Below are 18445 nucleotides of genomic sequence, written 5' to 3' on the forward strand. Positions count from 1 at the left end.
TACTTCTTCGATTTCATCCGGTGTTATCTCATTAGTAAAAATTTATTGATCATTAATGAGGTTAGTGAATGTTATCTTAGTAGTTATCATTGATAAGATTATGGTCATGCGTGTTTGTTTGAAAATAGTTTTGTCATAACAATTTTGGTTATCCCTCGCCTAATGATCTGAGATACTTAAGTTGAATTATAGATTAAAAACAAAATGAATACCAGTCTAATGTGTACTACCAATGGGAGTGTTGTGAGCTGATGGCACCATTGCCTCGGTCTCCCAACGTTCCTGTTTGCTTGAACCCCAAAACTGCCCGGTGAAAATATCTGAAAGTTGTCGCTATATGTATGCACCAATGCATCTGTCTTTAAACTGCAGTATAATCTTGTGATATGAACAAGCATTAATCAGTTATTCTTAGCTATAATTGACATTCAGCATAATAACTATAACGTCGTGTCACAAATAATCGGGTATATACAAAGTAATGTGTCAATCCTGCAACCCCGCCGCGTATCCTTGGCAATTTTGGCGTATGAAACCATCCATAGGGTCAACAGATGAATTCCGTTATGAAGCAAGTTGAGTCTCTATATTATTATCATATGATATTGTTTTCGACAAATAAACAAATTTAACGAAACAAACCAACAAACATGTGTTTGGTTTTCAGTAATTAGGATGAAAACAAATGTACAGACACAATAAGCAATGCTTTCTTCTTCTTCTTCTTCTTCTTCTTCTTCTTCTTCTTCTTCTTCTTCTTTTTTGCCGTGAATGTGGTAGAATCATCTTGTTTCATCTAGATCATCAAAGCCTCAATACAAAATCTTCACAAATACCAGATCTGACGCTCTTGATTGTAAACACTGTAGATTAGTAATGGTCATATCATTTTTTTTTTCAGGAGGACGGAATGTGTAGAAATTTATTGGTTACTGTCAACTGACTCATTTTCCATGCTATATTATGACGGAAGCTCTTTTTTAGCCAAATGCCCGACGTGTGATTTCTATGGTATAGAAGCAGTGTGAAATAATGATATTGTTTACCATCGAGTAGTTTCATTCTTAATTGGGAAAAAAATTTTTGATTTTGATCGAAACTGCTTAAAAATCAACACAGCTGCGTTTCACTTTTCCAAGCTAAATCGAGCTAAGATTGAAAATGTCAATCATGTGCCTCAATTTTTGTGTCAGGTGTCGTCGGCTCACCCCCAAAACAAGCAAACGATAGATAAGAATGAAGGAACAATTGAATGTTTTTGTTGGTCTTGTTTTGTTTTGTTTTGTTTTTGCTTTCTTGTTCTTATCCTGCCAGGTGCTGATGCTGATATCCTGCTGGAAGAAGATTCGAACCTAGAACCTTTTCATCCAAACTTAAATCGCCGTGCACCGACAGTGAAATGGAATAAGATAGAGTTGGAATCAGTGCTTGCCCACAGCCTTCTCTCCAACTCCATTATATCACATTATGCATCTGTACTTTGACCACCTGTAGGCCTACTTCCCTAGTTTGTTTGTAATCAAGGAGGTACTATAGCGTCAAGTACCCCCATAGATCGAAATGTACATTCCTCGGTGCGCGGCTATATAGCGATATAGATAACGGCTATGACAACAGGCACCATTAAGGAAAGAAAAATAAAATGTTGGTTTTCAAGGAGTTGCACCACCGTGTACAAACCACCACCAATCGGCAGCGGTCTGGTTAATTTTTGACATCCAAAAACCCGCGCTTCAAAGTTCATGTCGGAAGAGCATGTCGCATAATATATAATCGAGTATAGGCCTGCGCACACTGTCAGCACGAGGCAGCTCCTTGAAATTATCAATTCCTCATTTTCTTATCAAAGAGGTCACTCTTAGGATCTTATGCTTCATTTACAGACCAACTTGTGATATTATCAACCGTCTTCTCTCAGTGAAAAGCAAAGATGTAAGAATTATGACATGGTTTATAATATTGCTCATTGCCTGCTTATTTGTATAATGTGACATCATGGATAGCAATGGAAACAGTCTACTCTGCGGCTACAAAAACGAGCAAAAATATATAATCATAATGTATGATATATCCACTGGTCAACATGATAATACATCACAATATAAAGTTCATTTTCCTTTGTTAAGAGCAGTTTACAAACTTATCAAATATTAACCATGGTCTATCTTCTGTTCAATCTGAGAATTAAAATACGAAGCCTGGTGGTGAAACTACAATAACTGTTCAATCTTCGCAACGAGCAACCTGTGTGACGATGAATTTTATTGAAGGCCATCTATATGGCAGTTTAATTCGATGTTAACGTGAAAATGTTTACTATCAGAACAGGCGTTTGTAAAATATCGTAACGAAATCAGCATCGCAATAAACATATCTTTCTCACCTTGTCTCATAATTTCTTCATGATTTTACACAAATAAGGTATTTGACAACACAACACATTACGCAATAAATGAAAACGACGGTCAACGTGAATAGTACTGGGCTACCGGGCAACCATAATAGGAGATAACACTAAAATGGTTTATATGACATTCCTGTGGTCGACATTTTGACCCTGCACCCGACCTCGAGACTTTAAACCAAGTAGGCTCACAGCATATTGTGGACAGACTCAAATTCCTTGTACTTTCTTGTGAAATGTGTGGAAGGATTCCGTCTCATTACGGAGGAAATGGAGATAACGAAGAAAGTGAAAGAGCTCCATATGCGGAATACAATTTGTAGGTCCTACATGATTTGATTATCTGAGTGGTAATACAGAGTATAGATTGGCCTTCGAGTACTCATTTGCAAGTGAAGTGTTTATTTTCAGTTAATCTCAGTATAACAATCATTCACAATGGTCTGCAGAGTAAGCCTAATCAGTTTTATTTGTTTATCTATTTTCTCTTTTGCTTTAATGTACAATGTCTCCATATATTTCACGAAATTGTTTGAAATACATCTTGAAGAGAAAATCCATTCCTTCAGAGAGAACCACATGCACTGGCTGCAATGACACTATAAGAGTTATGATTAATAGGTCCCATACAGCAAGTGATAGCTCTTCAGTGTATGATGTTCCTGTATGGGATGCAAAAAGTTTTTATTGTCCTTTGTTTGCTTGTTTGTTTCGTCTCTCTTTTTGTTTTTGTGTTTCCTCATCTCCTTATTTGGCTTTTAACGCATAGGGAATTAATTTTTATTTATCAGTATTCATAGGTGCAATAAAATCTTACCGAACATAGACTGACATACAATTTCACCTGTTTCGTCGAATTCGTGTAACTCGTTGAACGCATGGCAACAAAGTCTCACATCGAACGTGAAGTGAGTATAGTGTACCTTTCTGGGTGAACACTGCCATCACTTTGCCATACCAAAGACACTATAGACAGTGACGTATTCAGCACTTTGTTTCTGTAATTATCTTTTCTTGTTTTTTTTTTCTCTACAACGCATATAAGAGACCTTGCCAAAGGTATTGTGCGCTATATAAGAACGGTAATAGTAATAATGATAATAATGATAATATACATGCATTACAATATTATACACACATTACTGGTGAAGAGTAATGCTGTTTCAATATTAACTAACTTCATGTATAGCTGTGATTGATGATGAGAAATTTCTTTGCGGAAAAATCTCTCTCATCCTAAGGATTTATACATGCTTTATTTCAAACTATGGAAGAATCACACTCACTTCGGCGAAGTTTGGCAAATAATATGCAAGAAAGAGAGAGGAAAAAAAAAAAGTGTCTGTTTCGTGAATGGACCACGGGGTCTGTGTGAACATACCCTGATGGGTCCCCCGGAAACTTCAGAATTGAAGCCGGGGAAAACAAAACAAAACAAAACGAAACGAAAACAACACAAAACAAAAACAAAACAAAACAAAACAAAACAAAACAAAACAAAACAAAACAAAACAAACAAAACAGAGAAAATGAAAGAAATTTTTAGTCCCTGCAAAGCAGTGAAAGTAAAAGTAAATAGGGAAGACAATTTCATTATTGTCATTGCTAATCCCAAGGCTTACTCAGACCCGCAATTTCATATTGCTTTTTAAATGACATCCTTTCAAGAAATATGGGGACATAACACATTGTGTAGCCTTTCATACAAAATATTTTTGTGGAGTGTAAATCACACTTTATGCGTGAAAGGAGTGAAGATGTATATAATAAAGATGTCTGAGGTTGACAGAGGGATATGATGTTTTCTTCACTATAACAGAAGGCGTCCCTGGAAAAGTTCCCACGGGGTCAGGGGTCAAAGATGTTATGTGGCTCGTATTTCGATAACCTGTCGACCGTTTGGATTCATGCAGCAGTACGACGTGCGGACACAGGTGCTTGCTTGTATCTTACAGGAGTATTTACTCGAAATACACAAAGTATTTATGGGATTCGGTAAAAATTGTTGGAATATCAGTGTAGAATATCATCAGTGAGGTTTCAGGAAACTTTGACTATCCATTCAAAGGTAGTTAATTACTGTACCGGTACTCAAAGCTTTGGTTAAGCATAATACTACCAGTATGCTACTTCAGTAACGATTTGATGGAATGAAAATCTTGTATCCTTACTTTATCATAAAGCTTTGCTTGTCTCCTGGAAAACCTGGTCTTTTATATCATTAATTTTGGTTTCCGACACTTCTCTTCTTCAAGTGTTCCTTCTCATTCTCCCTCCATTCTCACTCCCTCTCCATTGCTTATTATATCTCCTTCCTCCGATCTGCCCCTTTCATTTTCTTCTATTTTCAGCTCCCCCTTTCTTTTGAAACCCTTGATCATGGGCCTCTCAAGGGGGGGGGGGGGGGGGGGGGGGGAGAGCAGTAGGTCCTTTCCACACACTTTGGCCCAGAAAGAAACAAATACGAAGTGTTAAAGGGACTGTACAGTTCTGGTTGAGGTGGGGATTCATGTTTTGAATATTCCTAAGTGAGATAATGAGAAACCTCATATGAATGAAATATGAAAAAGCATGGAATTTTAAGAAGGATTCAACATTTATTTGATGAAAATTGGTTTTCAAATGGCCGAGATATCCAAAAGTGTGATAATAATAAAAGGCGACATGCCCCACTTTTATTAGGATCTCTTTGTTTCACCTTGTTTTTAGATATCTCAGCCATTTCAAAACTGATTTTCATCAAATAAACTTTTGATACCCCTTAAAATTGCATGCTCTTTGACATCTCATAGAGTGGTTTCTGAATATCTTGCAAAATATTAAAGCCTAAATTTTCACCTCGACCAGAACTGAACACACCATTTAATGGCGGGAACCTAGAACCTGTCTGGCGTTCAGTTGCAACCTACACCCTCCCAGACGTAGTCACAGGGACTTTGGACAGTGTGCATATTGCTGTGGGGTTTCATTAGCCAATAGACACTCAAAGGGTTAAGACCCCCCCCCCCCCTTAAAGCTCCCCTTAAAGCTTTTATGCACTTACACACTAGTACAGTGAATAGTTTCGAGACACTCGCTGCCCGCAATCGTCACTTTGCCCTTCCATTTTAGTCCTTCTTGTCGACCAGACACTGAACTTACTTCTCTGCCATCTTTTATCGCCTCATCACTTCAAGATTTTCTCATTTTTCACATCTGTTCAGGTTTCAGAATATGAATTTTACTTGTTTCGACACATTTGCTTCCATTTATGTTGTAACTCATGTTAATCTTATATGCTGTTTCAAGATGCTGCCGTGTCTGCCAATATCAGCTTGTATGTATTGTGTCATTTATTCTTGTTTTTTTTTTTAAATCTCTGCAAGCTGTGCTTCCAAGAGAACTCGGAAGATCTTTGCAAATGTTATTGCACATTCTTGGATACATGTACATGTATTACAAAACTTTAACGAGAACCTGCAATGCAGAATATGAATGAAAATCAAACAAACATAGAAACCGACACACACACACACACACACACACACACACACACACACAAACAAACAAACACACAGATGAAATTGAAACTATCTGGTACGATTATCATACTTCCTTGGTAAGATCGGGCTCTCGGGAAGAGAAAGAGCATAATATAGCGCCACCTGTAGACTGAATGCGTGAGAACCAGTCTGGGATAAGTCATCATTATGGCTTGTACAGTGTAGTAATCAGCTTCGGCCAAGCGTTGAACAAATAAAAACTGTACACCTTCTTACAGAAGTCATACCGTCTTATTACATATTTATTTAATACTCATTACAAAAAAAAAAATTGTTTAATGTTCTCACTTTTTCTGTTTAGTTTTGTTTTGTTTTTTGGGATAAGAACTGCAGCAGAAGCACTTTCAAAATTGACAGAGTTGGCAGGTTTAAGTTCTTTTCCCCCCATTGTACGAGATGGAGATAATCATGACAGAATCTACATTATGACATAAATCTGTGGTCATCCTTCTTGCACAAGGCTAAAAAATGTTGTTTCTTTCACCCCATTTCAGCCTATGATCCACTGTCTCCCATTTTACTACAAGATTCACATTTTAAGAGTGGGAAAGCACCACCATGTTCAGGACATGTATTTTGCTTCAAGAACACTTCGCAGAAAGCAAATATTAAAAGTATGAGTGTACCTAGCATGACGATGACACCTGTCTAACATAAAATCAATAGTGACAAAAAAACCAACAACAACAACAACCCAACAATCTTCTAATGTTATATACATGTAGTGTGATTGTACACTGCCTGTGTATGTGGCAGCGAAGTGGATGCCGAGAAATGTAAAACTTTCATTTAGTTTTTAATCAAATATAGTAGAAACTGTACATAATTTTACATATACAGTGTACTGTAAATGTATGTTTTATATTAAAGTGAGTATCCTATTCAAGTAGTAGCTACACAAATTATTTCAGTGTATATTGATTCATTACATGTTAAGAACTCAATACATTTTGGGTGAAGTGGTGTCTAAATGTTGATGACGATGAGTACGGTATTACATGTACTACAGTATTATCCCTAATACATTATAATTAATATAAATTATAATTTATATCATTAATAAAGTTTATGTATAATTTGGGATGTTTTTGTGCCCTTTGAATTATACACAATTCAATAACCCAGAACATAGTATATTTTGTGTGCATGTTGAAGCTGAAATTATTAAATGAATGAACAATGCTCACTCAATGCTCAGATATTTATATATTTTATTTTTCTCAATTACAACAAAAAATGTATCAGTTAATAAGACTGTACACCAGAGAACAATACTTGCAAGCTAGCTGAATGATGCTTGAATTCATCTTTTTGTGAGAGTTTCATGAGAGAAAGTGGTATTATCCTGAACTGACACAAATTAGGACACCCATATGTCCTAACCGGAGATGACTTTTGCGGAAAATTTAGGATGGAATATGCTCAAAGGCATTTGGCATTCCATGTAGCAAGAGTTCTTTGTAATCACAATTTTGTCCCAGAGCTAGCATTCTGAGGTATTAAATAGAATCCAGACTCAAAGTTTCCAGTATTCTTGTTTCTCCTCTTCATTCTCGCTCCTCTAGAATCACCCATGCTGACTTGTTGACTGGCAATATCTGAAAGATATAAAGAGAGAAAAGCAAATGAAAAATATTAAGCTTATGAATTATGTGTATGATGCAGACACATATTATTTTGTGTAAGTACTCTTAAGTATATAATGTATGGCGCTCTGCTAATTTCAGAATTCCAAAGTTTCATCAAATCAAAGGGGCATTCCAGACAATTTTCATAATTTCATATCATGTAGTACATAAATCGACAGCTTAATGTATAGATTTGTAGAATTTATTGTGGTCCTTGAGCAGAGAAACAATACTCTGAAAAATCTTAAACAAATTACACTGAACAGTGTTGATGACTATGACCCCGTTTACAGTGCAGGGCTGGGCCGAGCCGCGGCCGAGCCCAGCCTCAATTGTGAGGCCGAGCCTCGCAATTTTGTCTGTTTACACTGCAGGGCTCGGCCGCGCTTTTGATTCGAACCTTTCAATATTTTGTCGTAGTGGCGCTCTGCTTGTAAACAAACGCAATTTGGTATTATCTGGTTTTCAGACCCTTTGCCAACTGAATTCCTTGGCGAAAAAGCCGCCGTTTGGGCAAAGGCCTTTGCCGAAGGAAAAAATCCTTTGCAGGACAAAACCACCTTAGACTATACTAGTTTTCGACGTTGAGGGGGTTAATATCCTGACTAGCGAAAGATACAGGCTGAGGGTTTGGAAGCCAGACTAAAATTGGCCATGCATTTGGCCCAGTTTGCATTTACACTGAGAAAAGGCCGGGCTCGGCCGCGGCTCGGACGCGGCCGAGACCACCTCCAGAGTGAGGCCAAATGCGGGGCCAAATTGGCCTCGCATTTGGCCTTTTGCGCGTTTACACTGAAATGAAGGTGGGCTGGGCCGCGGCCGAGCCTCTCACTGTAAACGGGGTCATAGGAGCCTCACATATTTCAGAAATGTAGCAGTGTATTTCCATTACAATATCACTTGCTTAATAAGTTCACCAGCGTAGAATGGATGCATGACATCGTCTTTTGTTCTGCTTCCTTGAGCCCCAACTCATGCATTCTTATTGTGAGGCTGCCATGTCATCATCTTTGTTCATTGCAATTTGTTGTAAATTTTGAATACATTCTCAATCCTCATCCCAATCACTATAAATTCTGAAACTCTGTACTCTGTATACCTAACTTATAGTTGTTCAAATCTTGTATAAAAGTCTGAAAATCATCCGGAGGTCTCCTTTAAAGATTCTGCATTGAGCTGTTTTTAATCGCAACTGACTGTCAAACTAAGTAACTCACCTACACACAGACTTCAAGGCTCAGAAACTCCTGGGTGGACCTCTATTTGGCTTGTACAGCAGCATCCAGCGCCTCGTGAACTTCAACTCCAATCTGTGCTTCTGCCCTTGCCTCGTCTGTTGATGCAGCGGCAAGTTCCTGTTGTGCCTTGGTCATGCCTTCCTTGATTGCCTGGTGGTGTTACATTATCATTGATTTACATTTCTTGTGTAACAATCTACTTTTCCTCTTTGCTTTGTTGCTGTTTTTATACTCTACAGTATTTAAACGATTTCTTTGTCATGCTTAATTCAACCCATTGAGGACGGGCTGATTTTGCTACTACACACATTTCTCATAGATACTTGCCCGAGTATACTCGGGACTGTTCAATGGGTTAAAGGGGGATTATGAGTACATATGAAATTTCAAATTGTTTCAATTTTTTGAAAGATGAATTCTCTAGTATAAAATCATTATCTTCCCCTAGATATACATATCTATGATGAAATAACATGACAAAAATAGTAGTTTGAAAGCACTTCCTCGCCAAAAACATTTCTGATCTTATTTATAATAATGATATGCAGGTGTCCTAACAAGGAAACAGCGCAGCTTGCATGCATTGCCAAGCTAAATCTGCACAGTCATCCATGCAAAATTGCACATGAAAGATGTTACTGGGAGGATTATCTTTATTTTGGCAAGTTAATGTGTTTTGATTTTGGAAGTTATAGTTTTGGGAAGGTACCACCATGGCAGTTTAATATGTTGTTGGCAGATAAATTAGGAACAAGGAGAAAAATTCAGACGTGTTTTGGCTGACTTTTGCTCCAATGACACTGCAACCCAACGAGCGTGGTATACACAGAATATTTCAGATATGAATGTATTGATAAATCTGTGGCGATGAAAGGAAAATGGGTTTCCCTTGTCGATTTAAGTTTAAACCATTTTCAGTTTCGACAATCAAAGCACCAACAATCAAACTTTCTACACAATGAACTCTCTCCATTGCCGAGCCTGGTTCTACTTCATGTACTAGCATTATACATATGAATATAAGATGTTAACACAGATGCATCCAAACATTGCTGTAATACAAACTGTGTAACCTGTCTCTCCTGTCTTTACTATAACAATCATTATTTTGCTTCCAATAAGCTGCATTGTACTGCTTCTTCAGTGTGATGCTCAACAAGGGTTACTTCTGATCACAATGTGACATTAAAGAAAGGTAAGAACTTACCACATTACTGCCATAAACAGACTGTTTCTGTGACAGTATTATCCACAGGTTACATAATTGGTCTCTTGCAGCTAAATTTACCAAACTGCATCAAAGTGCATACAAGGCACAAACTATCATTTGCTCCACTCCAACTTTCCACTCACTCGTTCCAAGAACTGCAGGCAAAAAGCATAAACTAAGATGTTCAAAACAGTTTGATGAGTTTACCTGTGCATCCAGGTCCTCGATTGGCACAGCAACTTCGGCGAGGATCTGCACAGACGAATCATTGTTTATCGTCACAGAGCCACTGCTCACTGTTGAAAGGAAAAGACAGTATTTAGTGTAGGTCTATCTCAATCAAAAACTGTATTTAACCTTTATAAAACATGCAAACAAATTACTTCATGCAATCTTTTTTTTTTATATAGAACCTAAAATACTTTGAATATTTAGTTCAATTTCCAAACAAAATTCTAGTTGCTCAGGCCTTAACACATCATTTTTAAGTAAGCTATACAAATCTATAATGTATTGAAGGTAACAAATATTTGATACTCATTATGTTCACATTGAGTTCATAGAGTGAAATCAGATGAGCGGAATTATAGTAGTTTCATCAATATCTCAGACCAAGTGTAAAATTAATGAACTTTACAAGTGTACATGAACCTGTTTTCACCAAACAGAGACATTACTTAGTTGCAACAACATGCATCAACAACTGCAGGTACATGGTCGTGAACTCACAACTCTCTTTTAGGTTTGTGCGTCAAAAAAAAAAAAATCATGTTCTTGGTGTTAAGATCTTACCCTGTAAACACCATAATTTATAATTTCAAGTATGAACCAGTAAAAGAATTGTGAGGATATATCACCACCGCCAATTAAATTGTACAAGTACGGCTGTATGCAGTTGAGACTAACATCTTCAAAATATCAAAGCACAACAAATATGTGAACTTACGTCCAGTGTTAATAAAACTTCACCACGTTTTGTTCATTTGATTTCATCAGGATTTTCATTTGATTTGAATTCATTTCAACTTTTTGTGCACAAAAACAACGGAACACATAAAACTGAATTACAATGATTGTAATACGACATCGACATTTTGCTATTCATGATGTAAATGATAGTCAAAAAGTATATTAAGCGACAACTTAAAAATATACAAAATGCTAGTTTAGCAGTTCAGGTTGCATGGCACTATTACAACATGAATGAATTCATTGTGAGTGATGAGATGAACGAAAAGAACCTTATTCTTTTGCCACTGCAAATGATTTTAATGGCAAAAGAATTTGGGTATCATTACCAAGAAATTTCCATCTGCATTCAATATCTAATATACACTTGTACAGCTACTCTTAAAGGGACTGTAAAGTACTGGTTGAGGTGCGGATTTAACTTTTAACGTTTTGCGAGATATTGATAAACTACTCTATGAGATATCAAAGAGCACACAATTCTAAGGGAAATTGAAAGTTTATTTGATGAAAATCAGTTTTGAAATGACTGAGATATCCAAAAAACAAGATGAAACAAAGAGATCTTAATAAAAGTCATGCCCAGTCACATTTTATTATTATCACTTTTTGGATATCTCAGCCATTTGAAAACCAATTTTCATTAAATAAACACTGAATTCCTCTTGGAATTATATGCTCTTTCAGATTCTTATTATCTCACCAAAAAATGTTAGAAAAATGAAGTTAGGTCTCAACCAAATCTATACAATCCCTTTAAGATATTGCAGTACAGAGTTTTATGGGGACATACAAAAACAGACCTAGGGTGAAGTTTAATCTGTTTCCTTTGATTTTTCTTCGCATACTGATACATATAAGATACATTTGGGAACATACCAAAGAATTTGTTGAGGGAACCATCGTCTTCTGTGACTGTGACAACGCCGGGCTTCAGGACGGCTAATGAGGGCACATGCTGGGCAAGGATGCCAAAACTGCCTGTACCGGAGGGAACGTCCACTTGTTTCACGCTGGCATTTGCGTAATACATCTAATGTACAAACAAACAAACACACAAAAAACATAAATGTAGGCATTACCAAGTGAGGAAGTCTAACAGTTACTTGAAAAATTACAAGATGAAGATGGTACAACAATCATTTCCCTTACATGATTATTTTGTTGGCTGACAGATAGGAAACACAGGCAGCCTGAATTAAAGCATTCAAACTGAAGCACAGTGTTACTCACTGGGATACTCACGAAAGATTGACACCAATTTTCAATGTGGACACTAGCCTGACCAGATGCCATGTGAAGCACTGCATCTGATGAGTGACAGCTACATGTTCACCACAATGAGGATACCAAGCAACTACACAGAGTGATCTCCTGTAAATGACTCCAAGGGTTTTGTATACACACCACTTAACACTGGCACCGGTCCGACAGTCCCTGACCCTTAATAATCACTGTCAGGCCAGTAACTTTTCAGGAATTGCCCATTTTACTGGTCTGACATGACCGATAGAAAAAAATTACATTGCTGAGACCAGTCAAAAATTAACAAACAAACCAAAAAAATATATATATCAGTAAATTTTCAGGTTTGAACCAGTAAAAAATGGAAAAACTTGGTATTCACTTGTTCCAACAGGGGCAGGTCAGACCATTGTACACTGTATCTATCAAAAAGAATCTTAGGTTACCACAACCAAAATCTATTGTTAATGGTATCAAAGATTGATTATGCTTTCTTTCTGAGTGGTTAACAAAGTAGTTCTATGACAGTCGCAGATCATTTGCCATATCCACAAGTACACAAGGCTGTTACGAAATGTGTAGTGTAGCTGTACATGTAGAAAGGTAGACAAGAGCCCAACCAGATGCTGTGGCCCTGTGGGGAAGTCTGACAAGGACCCATACACTCTAATTGAGACGATGTTCACACGCGGGGGAGGTTTACTGTGCAAACATCAATCACATTCAATGCAGTACCAATCAACTAAATTTATGTAGGCTACTACGCCACTTGCGACAACATAATTCTAATCGTTTTGTCTTGTTCACATTCAGAGTTACAATAGTGTGCGCATGGCCTGTGTGCTGTGACGTGATGACACCGTCAATGATGAGTGACATGTGTGAAATGTGAAGCCAGCCAGGCCCGCCCAGGTCGCCAGGAGGGTTCCATAGCGGGCATAGAATTAACTGTTAACGTTAGATAAAACATACAATTTCTTAAAACTTAGCTTGGTTAGGTGTCGTAAGTATCGGTGTTGTAGATGCATTTCTGAGTACTTTAACTTTTTATATGCAAGGTTCCAGTTGATATCAATATGTGAGATTTTGTTTCTTTTACCTCTGTGCAGCTGTGGACCCTACATACAGCTGCAGCTGTATCTGAGGACATCACATTTTCTAGCACAAAATCTAACGTATGGGACCAGCGCACGCATTACACATGCAAGATACGATACTAACCTTTCCAGGATAGCCGAAAGAGAAGGACATTTGTGTCGGGGCTGATGTCTTGGCGTCCTCTGCATACTGCCTGCATGACTGAGAAACCCTGACGACATTTCTGTGTGCTCGAAGATGACCAGATAACCTCGAAATGCTTCTGGCGAGAGACATCTTTCTCGAATTTTGAGGGACCGGCGAGAACGCAACCTTTCAGAAGTTGAGACCGGAATATGGCGAGTGCAAGTGCACGCTATTCACATGTGATTGAGAGAGGGCTCACTTCCAAGCACGCTTGATTTACGGTGTGTCCGTCCGTGCATGTAGTCGGTCCGCTCAACTGATCCCCAGTTTGTGTTTTAATCCATTTTATCCTTATCATTAAAGTCATTATCATTACATATGTTGTCATGGGAACAGAGAATATCTCACTCTCTGGAAATCTTAAGTTTTAGACAAGATTCTTTTCAATGAAATTCAACATGCACTTACATAACCCACCTCGTATAAAATCTTGGCAACAATTTGACCCCTGATCATCTCATTGTTATATGATAAGCTAAAAAAAAAAAAAAAAAAAAAAAAAAAAAAAAATGATTCCTTTTGGCAACAAGGTGTGTCTGTGTTAACCTATATGTAAGATGAAATTGCAGCTGTTTCAGCTCTGTTATGATTAAGACCGATGATTATTGTGTAAATTTTTATTCAGCACTTTATGGTCATATCTTTGACAATCATGATGAATTAAGAATACACTTTTTTCAAAGTCTGATAATTTCATGAAAAATAAGCCTAGGCATTTGAATCATTGTTAGAATCTCCTTAGGTCGTCATGATCTAATAAAAGCAGCTTTCAAAACCGTCAGAAATTGAGGGTAACAGAAACTTGTCAAGTGGAATATGGCATTGCATCAATATTGCTCAGATACACGTGTATCTCTTCACGTATACGGAAACAACGACGTTTTATATCCGGCAGTGTATCCCCTCTATATAGAAATTCATCATGCTACACGTTATGGGCGTGGGCTTGTGAGATATGAATATGAGTATCTTTGTAGTTTTTGCTTAGCTATTTAATGAACTTATAATAGATAATAGATAAGTAAAATATGGAAAAAGCGCTTGTTTGTATGTAATACACGCTTGTGGGTTATAATGTACAATGTGTTCGTGTGGTGTGCGTATTCCCAAAGTGCATGAATTATTACATCGGACGTCACCATTAAAATAGAAAGATAGATAGATAATTGGATGGATAGATAGAAAGATAGATAGATGAATAAATAAATAAATAAATGAATATTATATATTGCATCTGGTAATTCGGCTATGTTTTTGGAAATGATCAATAAATCGTCTCTTTCTGTTGTGCTGTCGCTATGAATTATGGTATGTATATGTCTATGTGGACTTTTGTGTGTTTCCATATAGCAAACATAATAAAGGATGCCATGGCATCATTCAGCGTATTCCAACCCGAGACTACACTCATCTTGGACACTCTTTCATTGAAAAATTGAGCATTCCATCGCTTTATTTAAAATAGTAGTCGTGTGTTATCTCGGATTTTCTCTTACAATTGTCATCAGAATAAAGATACACTTAATCATCGATCTCATGGGTATACAAACGCGGTTATAGAGTTAACAATATGTCTCATTTACACAATGCATTGCCAGTGCTTGAAGAAAGGGAGTATAGTCTTTAATTTCACTTTCGCTCATCGTAACATTTTCTGAAGCTTCATCTTCAAACGCAGCAAACCAACAGATTTATGAAAACAGAAAGTAGGCCTACAGACAAAGACAGTCAACTTTGTCCTCTTGAACACTCAGTGAGTCAGTTTGCCTTTGGTTGGCACATTCACAACTGAAGATCAGAATTGGCGCCTGAAGTTATTCGAGCTTTCTGTCGGGTAAACATTAGGGCGTTTTCCCCTTCATGTTAATTTGATTTAAAACAAAATACCGGGCAGAGGGTCATCATCATGGAGTTGGGCGTGGTCCTTTTTGTCTTGGTGCAGATGATGTCCTACCACGCAGGTGTGACTGAAACAGGTAGCCAGAATTCCTTACCTCATTTTCATTCTTCTTATAGAATAAGCAGTAATAAGCCAGTTTGACCAATTACATCTCTGTCTGTTTTTCTCCTCTTCCTTTTCTTGTTTCTTTTCTCTCACTGAACTTACTCTGAAATACATTTCACAGACGTAAATTCTTCTGAAATTTTTCTGTGTCCTTGTAAAACTCTTCGTCTCAGATACTTAAGATACTACTTTATCTCTCTTTCTCTCTCCCTCCCTCTCATATGTGTATGTATGTATTATGTATGTATATGAAATACATCATATGAATATTATATGCATTGATACTAACGATGAAATATATTTCATGCCAATGAATTCACATTTTAATTTAAGAGCTTTTGAATACTATAAAATGCAGATCGACGTGTTATATGGAAACAGTGAAATCATGAATATGTGTATGTGTGTGCGTGTGTGTTCATATGATATACCTGTTACCTAAGATTGGTTGAGAACTGTATAGTTGGTTAATCAATAATGTGCAAATGATTGCAAAAAGATTACTGGGAAGATTTGAGTGCAAAGGTTTGGAAGGATAACATAGGCCATGAGAGAGTCATGGGAAAAGAAGGAATAGGCAATAGGAATGAAAATGGAGAAAGGTTTCTCGAGTTTTGTGAGGCATATGATTTTGTAATTGGTGGTACACTTTATCAACGCAAAGATATACACAAACTCACCTGATTAATAGAAGAGACCAGAATCAGATTGACCAATTTGCGATAAATGAGTCATGTCGTAGATCATTACTAAATGTCAAAGTGAAACGAGGAGCGGACGTCGGTAGTGACCACCACTTGGTGACCACAACAGTGAAGCTAAAGTTGAGGAAGAATGGTCCAAAGTCAGGTGTGAGACAACAGTTTGATGTGCAGAAACTATACAAGACTGTAAGGTAAAGGATGCATTTTTAATCCACGTACAAAATAGATTCCAAGTTTTGGCAGATATGGAAAACATACAGGACACAGATGAAATCAATGGTCAGTGGGAACAGTTGCGGACAACTTATACTCCGACTAGTGAGACATAACAAAACGGAAGAAGAGAAAGGAATGGATAAAAACAATTAAACACCTGGCAATTTATTGAAATGTGCAAATGGGTCACATTTATTAGCCAGACACAACACATAGGATGAGATCACAAAAGTCGTTTCACGGTGACATGATAGAAAAAAAAATCAAGGGTCTTGGTCTTGTGATTGTGTGTTCAGACGCATAATATGCTATTTTATATACCTGCTGTTTCGTGCATGTGTACAGATGATATCGCGCGTATGTATACGTTTCAGAGGAAGTACAATTCTGATGGCATTTCGTTTTCCGTTGAAAAAAATTACTAACACATTAATTCATTATAATAATTACGAGCGCAAAAATGAAAAGTAGTGTAGATATGGTGCGCAAAAAAGAAGGAAAAAGCTTTTGAAGTAAAGAGAAAATCCAGCAAGTTGTCCTGATAATGATATCGAGATTTAAATAAATTTCAATAGGTTGTAAATTTGTGACAAAAGATAGATATGTCGTGCGTCTGTAGTATATTATGTAATCAGGCTAGACTCGGACCAGACAGGGTGTCTGAGCCCTGTCGGCCAGAGGGCTTAATATCACATCACTCGTATATCGGAGGGATTAAAGAGACAGGTGTCCTCACATCATGGTGGACCACCATACTGGTAGTAGCAATGTACCGATGTATTTATGACCAGGCAGTCCAGTGTTTTGGTCAGTCTGTCTCGAGCGTTGGCTGAATGCAGCTCTTCCAATAAAGTCAATCTCTCTCTTAACTCCGAGTGTGTCGATCGTGTTCTATTTTTAATCGTCTGTATATGTCAGCAGCTGTATTGCATGTTCCAAGCTATACAGAAAACGGTGACACAACATATTATTTGCTCCTGCCACAATTGCTCCGGTCTTATTTTCTCCAAGCACTTAGGGTTAGGGTTCAAGGGTTTTTAGATTTAGTTTGATGTGAGGATTAGGGTTAGGGTTATGCTTGTGGTTAGAATTTATGTTTGGCTTATAGCGTGCAGATATTTCATGGGAACAACTGTCGCAGGAGAAATGTCCTGAGACCACGAAAAACATCCGAATGATATACCATGTCACTCGTCTTAATTTAGCAATGGTTCTTGAACCCCAAAGCGCCATGGTGAGGGGCCCAGACGTCTATATTTAACTTTTTATAATAATTTTTAATCATCTCATGGAGAAAAGTTACTCAGACTTGTATGCCTCAATGTTGCCGGTTAAAGTAAAAAAAAAAAAAAGGGGGGGGGAGGGGAGGGGAGGGAATTTCCCGAATTGGAAAGTTTCTTTGTTTGGATTTGATTATCTGTTGGGTTTGATTCTTTCTTGTTTCATTCGTTTTTGCCTTTCAAGCATTGTTCTCGTGTGATTTCGGTAATCTTGATTACCGGGCAAAACAAGGCCTCAGTGACTGTGGAATGGACGTATTTCCGAGCGATGCTTGGGAAGTGATAAGCGGTGGCAGTTACGATGGTCTGTACTGGCTGGATACATCGTGGAAGAAAAACGGTGAGAGACCGAAGAATTTCAATGAATAACAAACAACCTGGAATCTGTCTGTCCGAGTCTCTTTTAATCATCCTCTCTCTCTCTCTCTCTCTCTCTCTCTCTCTCTCTCTCTCTCTCATGATATATATATATATATATATATATATATATATATATATATATATATATATATATATATTGTAGTTGCTCCGCGTATTGGCAGTACTAGAAATAGCAATAATAATGTCACTGTGAAAATTCATTCGCACTGTCATCCCTGATGAAGAGTGAGGAAGGATCCTCGAAAATTCGGATTATTCATTAAAATCAAGATTGGCATTTAATGCATTTCTCTGTTGTGACATTATTATTGCTATATATATATATACGTATATATACAT

The 18445-nt window shown here is 37.4% G+C and overlaps 1 protein-coding gene across 1 annotated transcript; it reads right to left on the bottom strand.

Annotated features, from left to right (window-relative positions):
* Positions 1-7171: 7171 nt before the first annotated feature.
* On the bottom strand, positions 7172-13632 carry LOC139731489 (ATP synthase subunit delta, mitochondrial-like). Its single transcript, XM_071642373.1, has 5 exons — positions 13458-13632; positions 11871-12024; positions 10230-10318; positions 8792-8962; positions 7172-7544 (listed from the first exon to the last, which is right to left on the bottom strand). The coding sequence occupies exons 1-4, from the start codon at positions 13608-13610 to the stop codon at positions 8834-8836; spliced, it is 525 nt and encodes a 174-aa protein (XP_071498474.1). The 5' UTR covers positions 13611-13632; the 3' UTR covers positions 7172-7544; positions 8792-8833.
* Positions 13633-18445: the final 4813 nt, after the last annotated feature.

This window comes from Diadema antillarum, unplaced genomic scaffold (genome assembly GCF_040938485.1).
Source record: "Diadema antillarum isolate AM-2024a unplaced genomic scaffold, OU_Dant_1.0 seq00000376_RagTag, whole genome shotgun sequence".
NCBI classification, from domain to species: Eukaryota; Metazoa; Echinodermata; class Echinoidea; order Diadematoida; family Diadematidae; genus Diadema; species Diadema antillarum.

Coding starts and splice junctions, on each gene's coding strand:
- LOC139731489 (XM_071642373.1), bottom strand. CDS start 13,610: ATGTCTCTCGCCAGAAGCATTTCGAGGTTATCTGGTCATCTTCGAGCA. Junction 10,319..11,870: donor TTCCCTCAACAAATTCTTTG/GTATGTTCCCAA, acceptor TCCTTTCAACAG/TGAGCAGTGGCTCTGTGACG. Junction 8,963..10,229: donor TCGAGGACCTGGATGCACAG/GTAAACTCATCA, acceptor TAACACCACCAG/GCAATCAAGGAAGGCATGAC.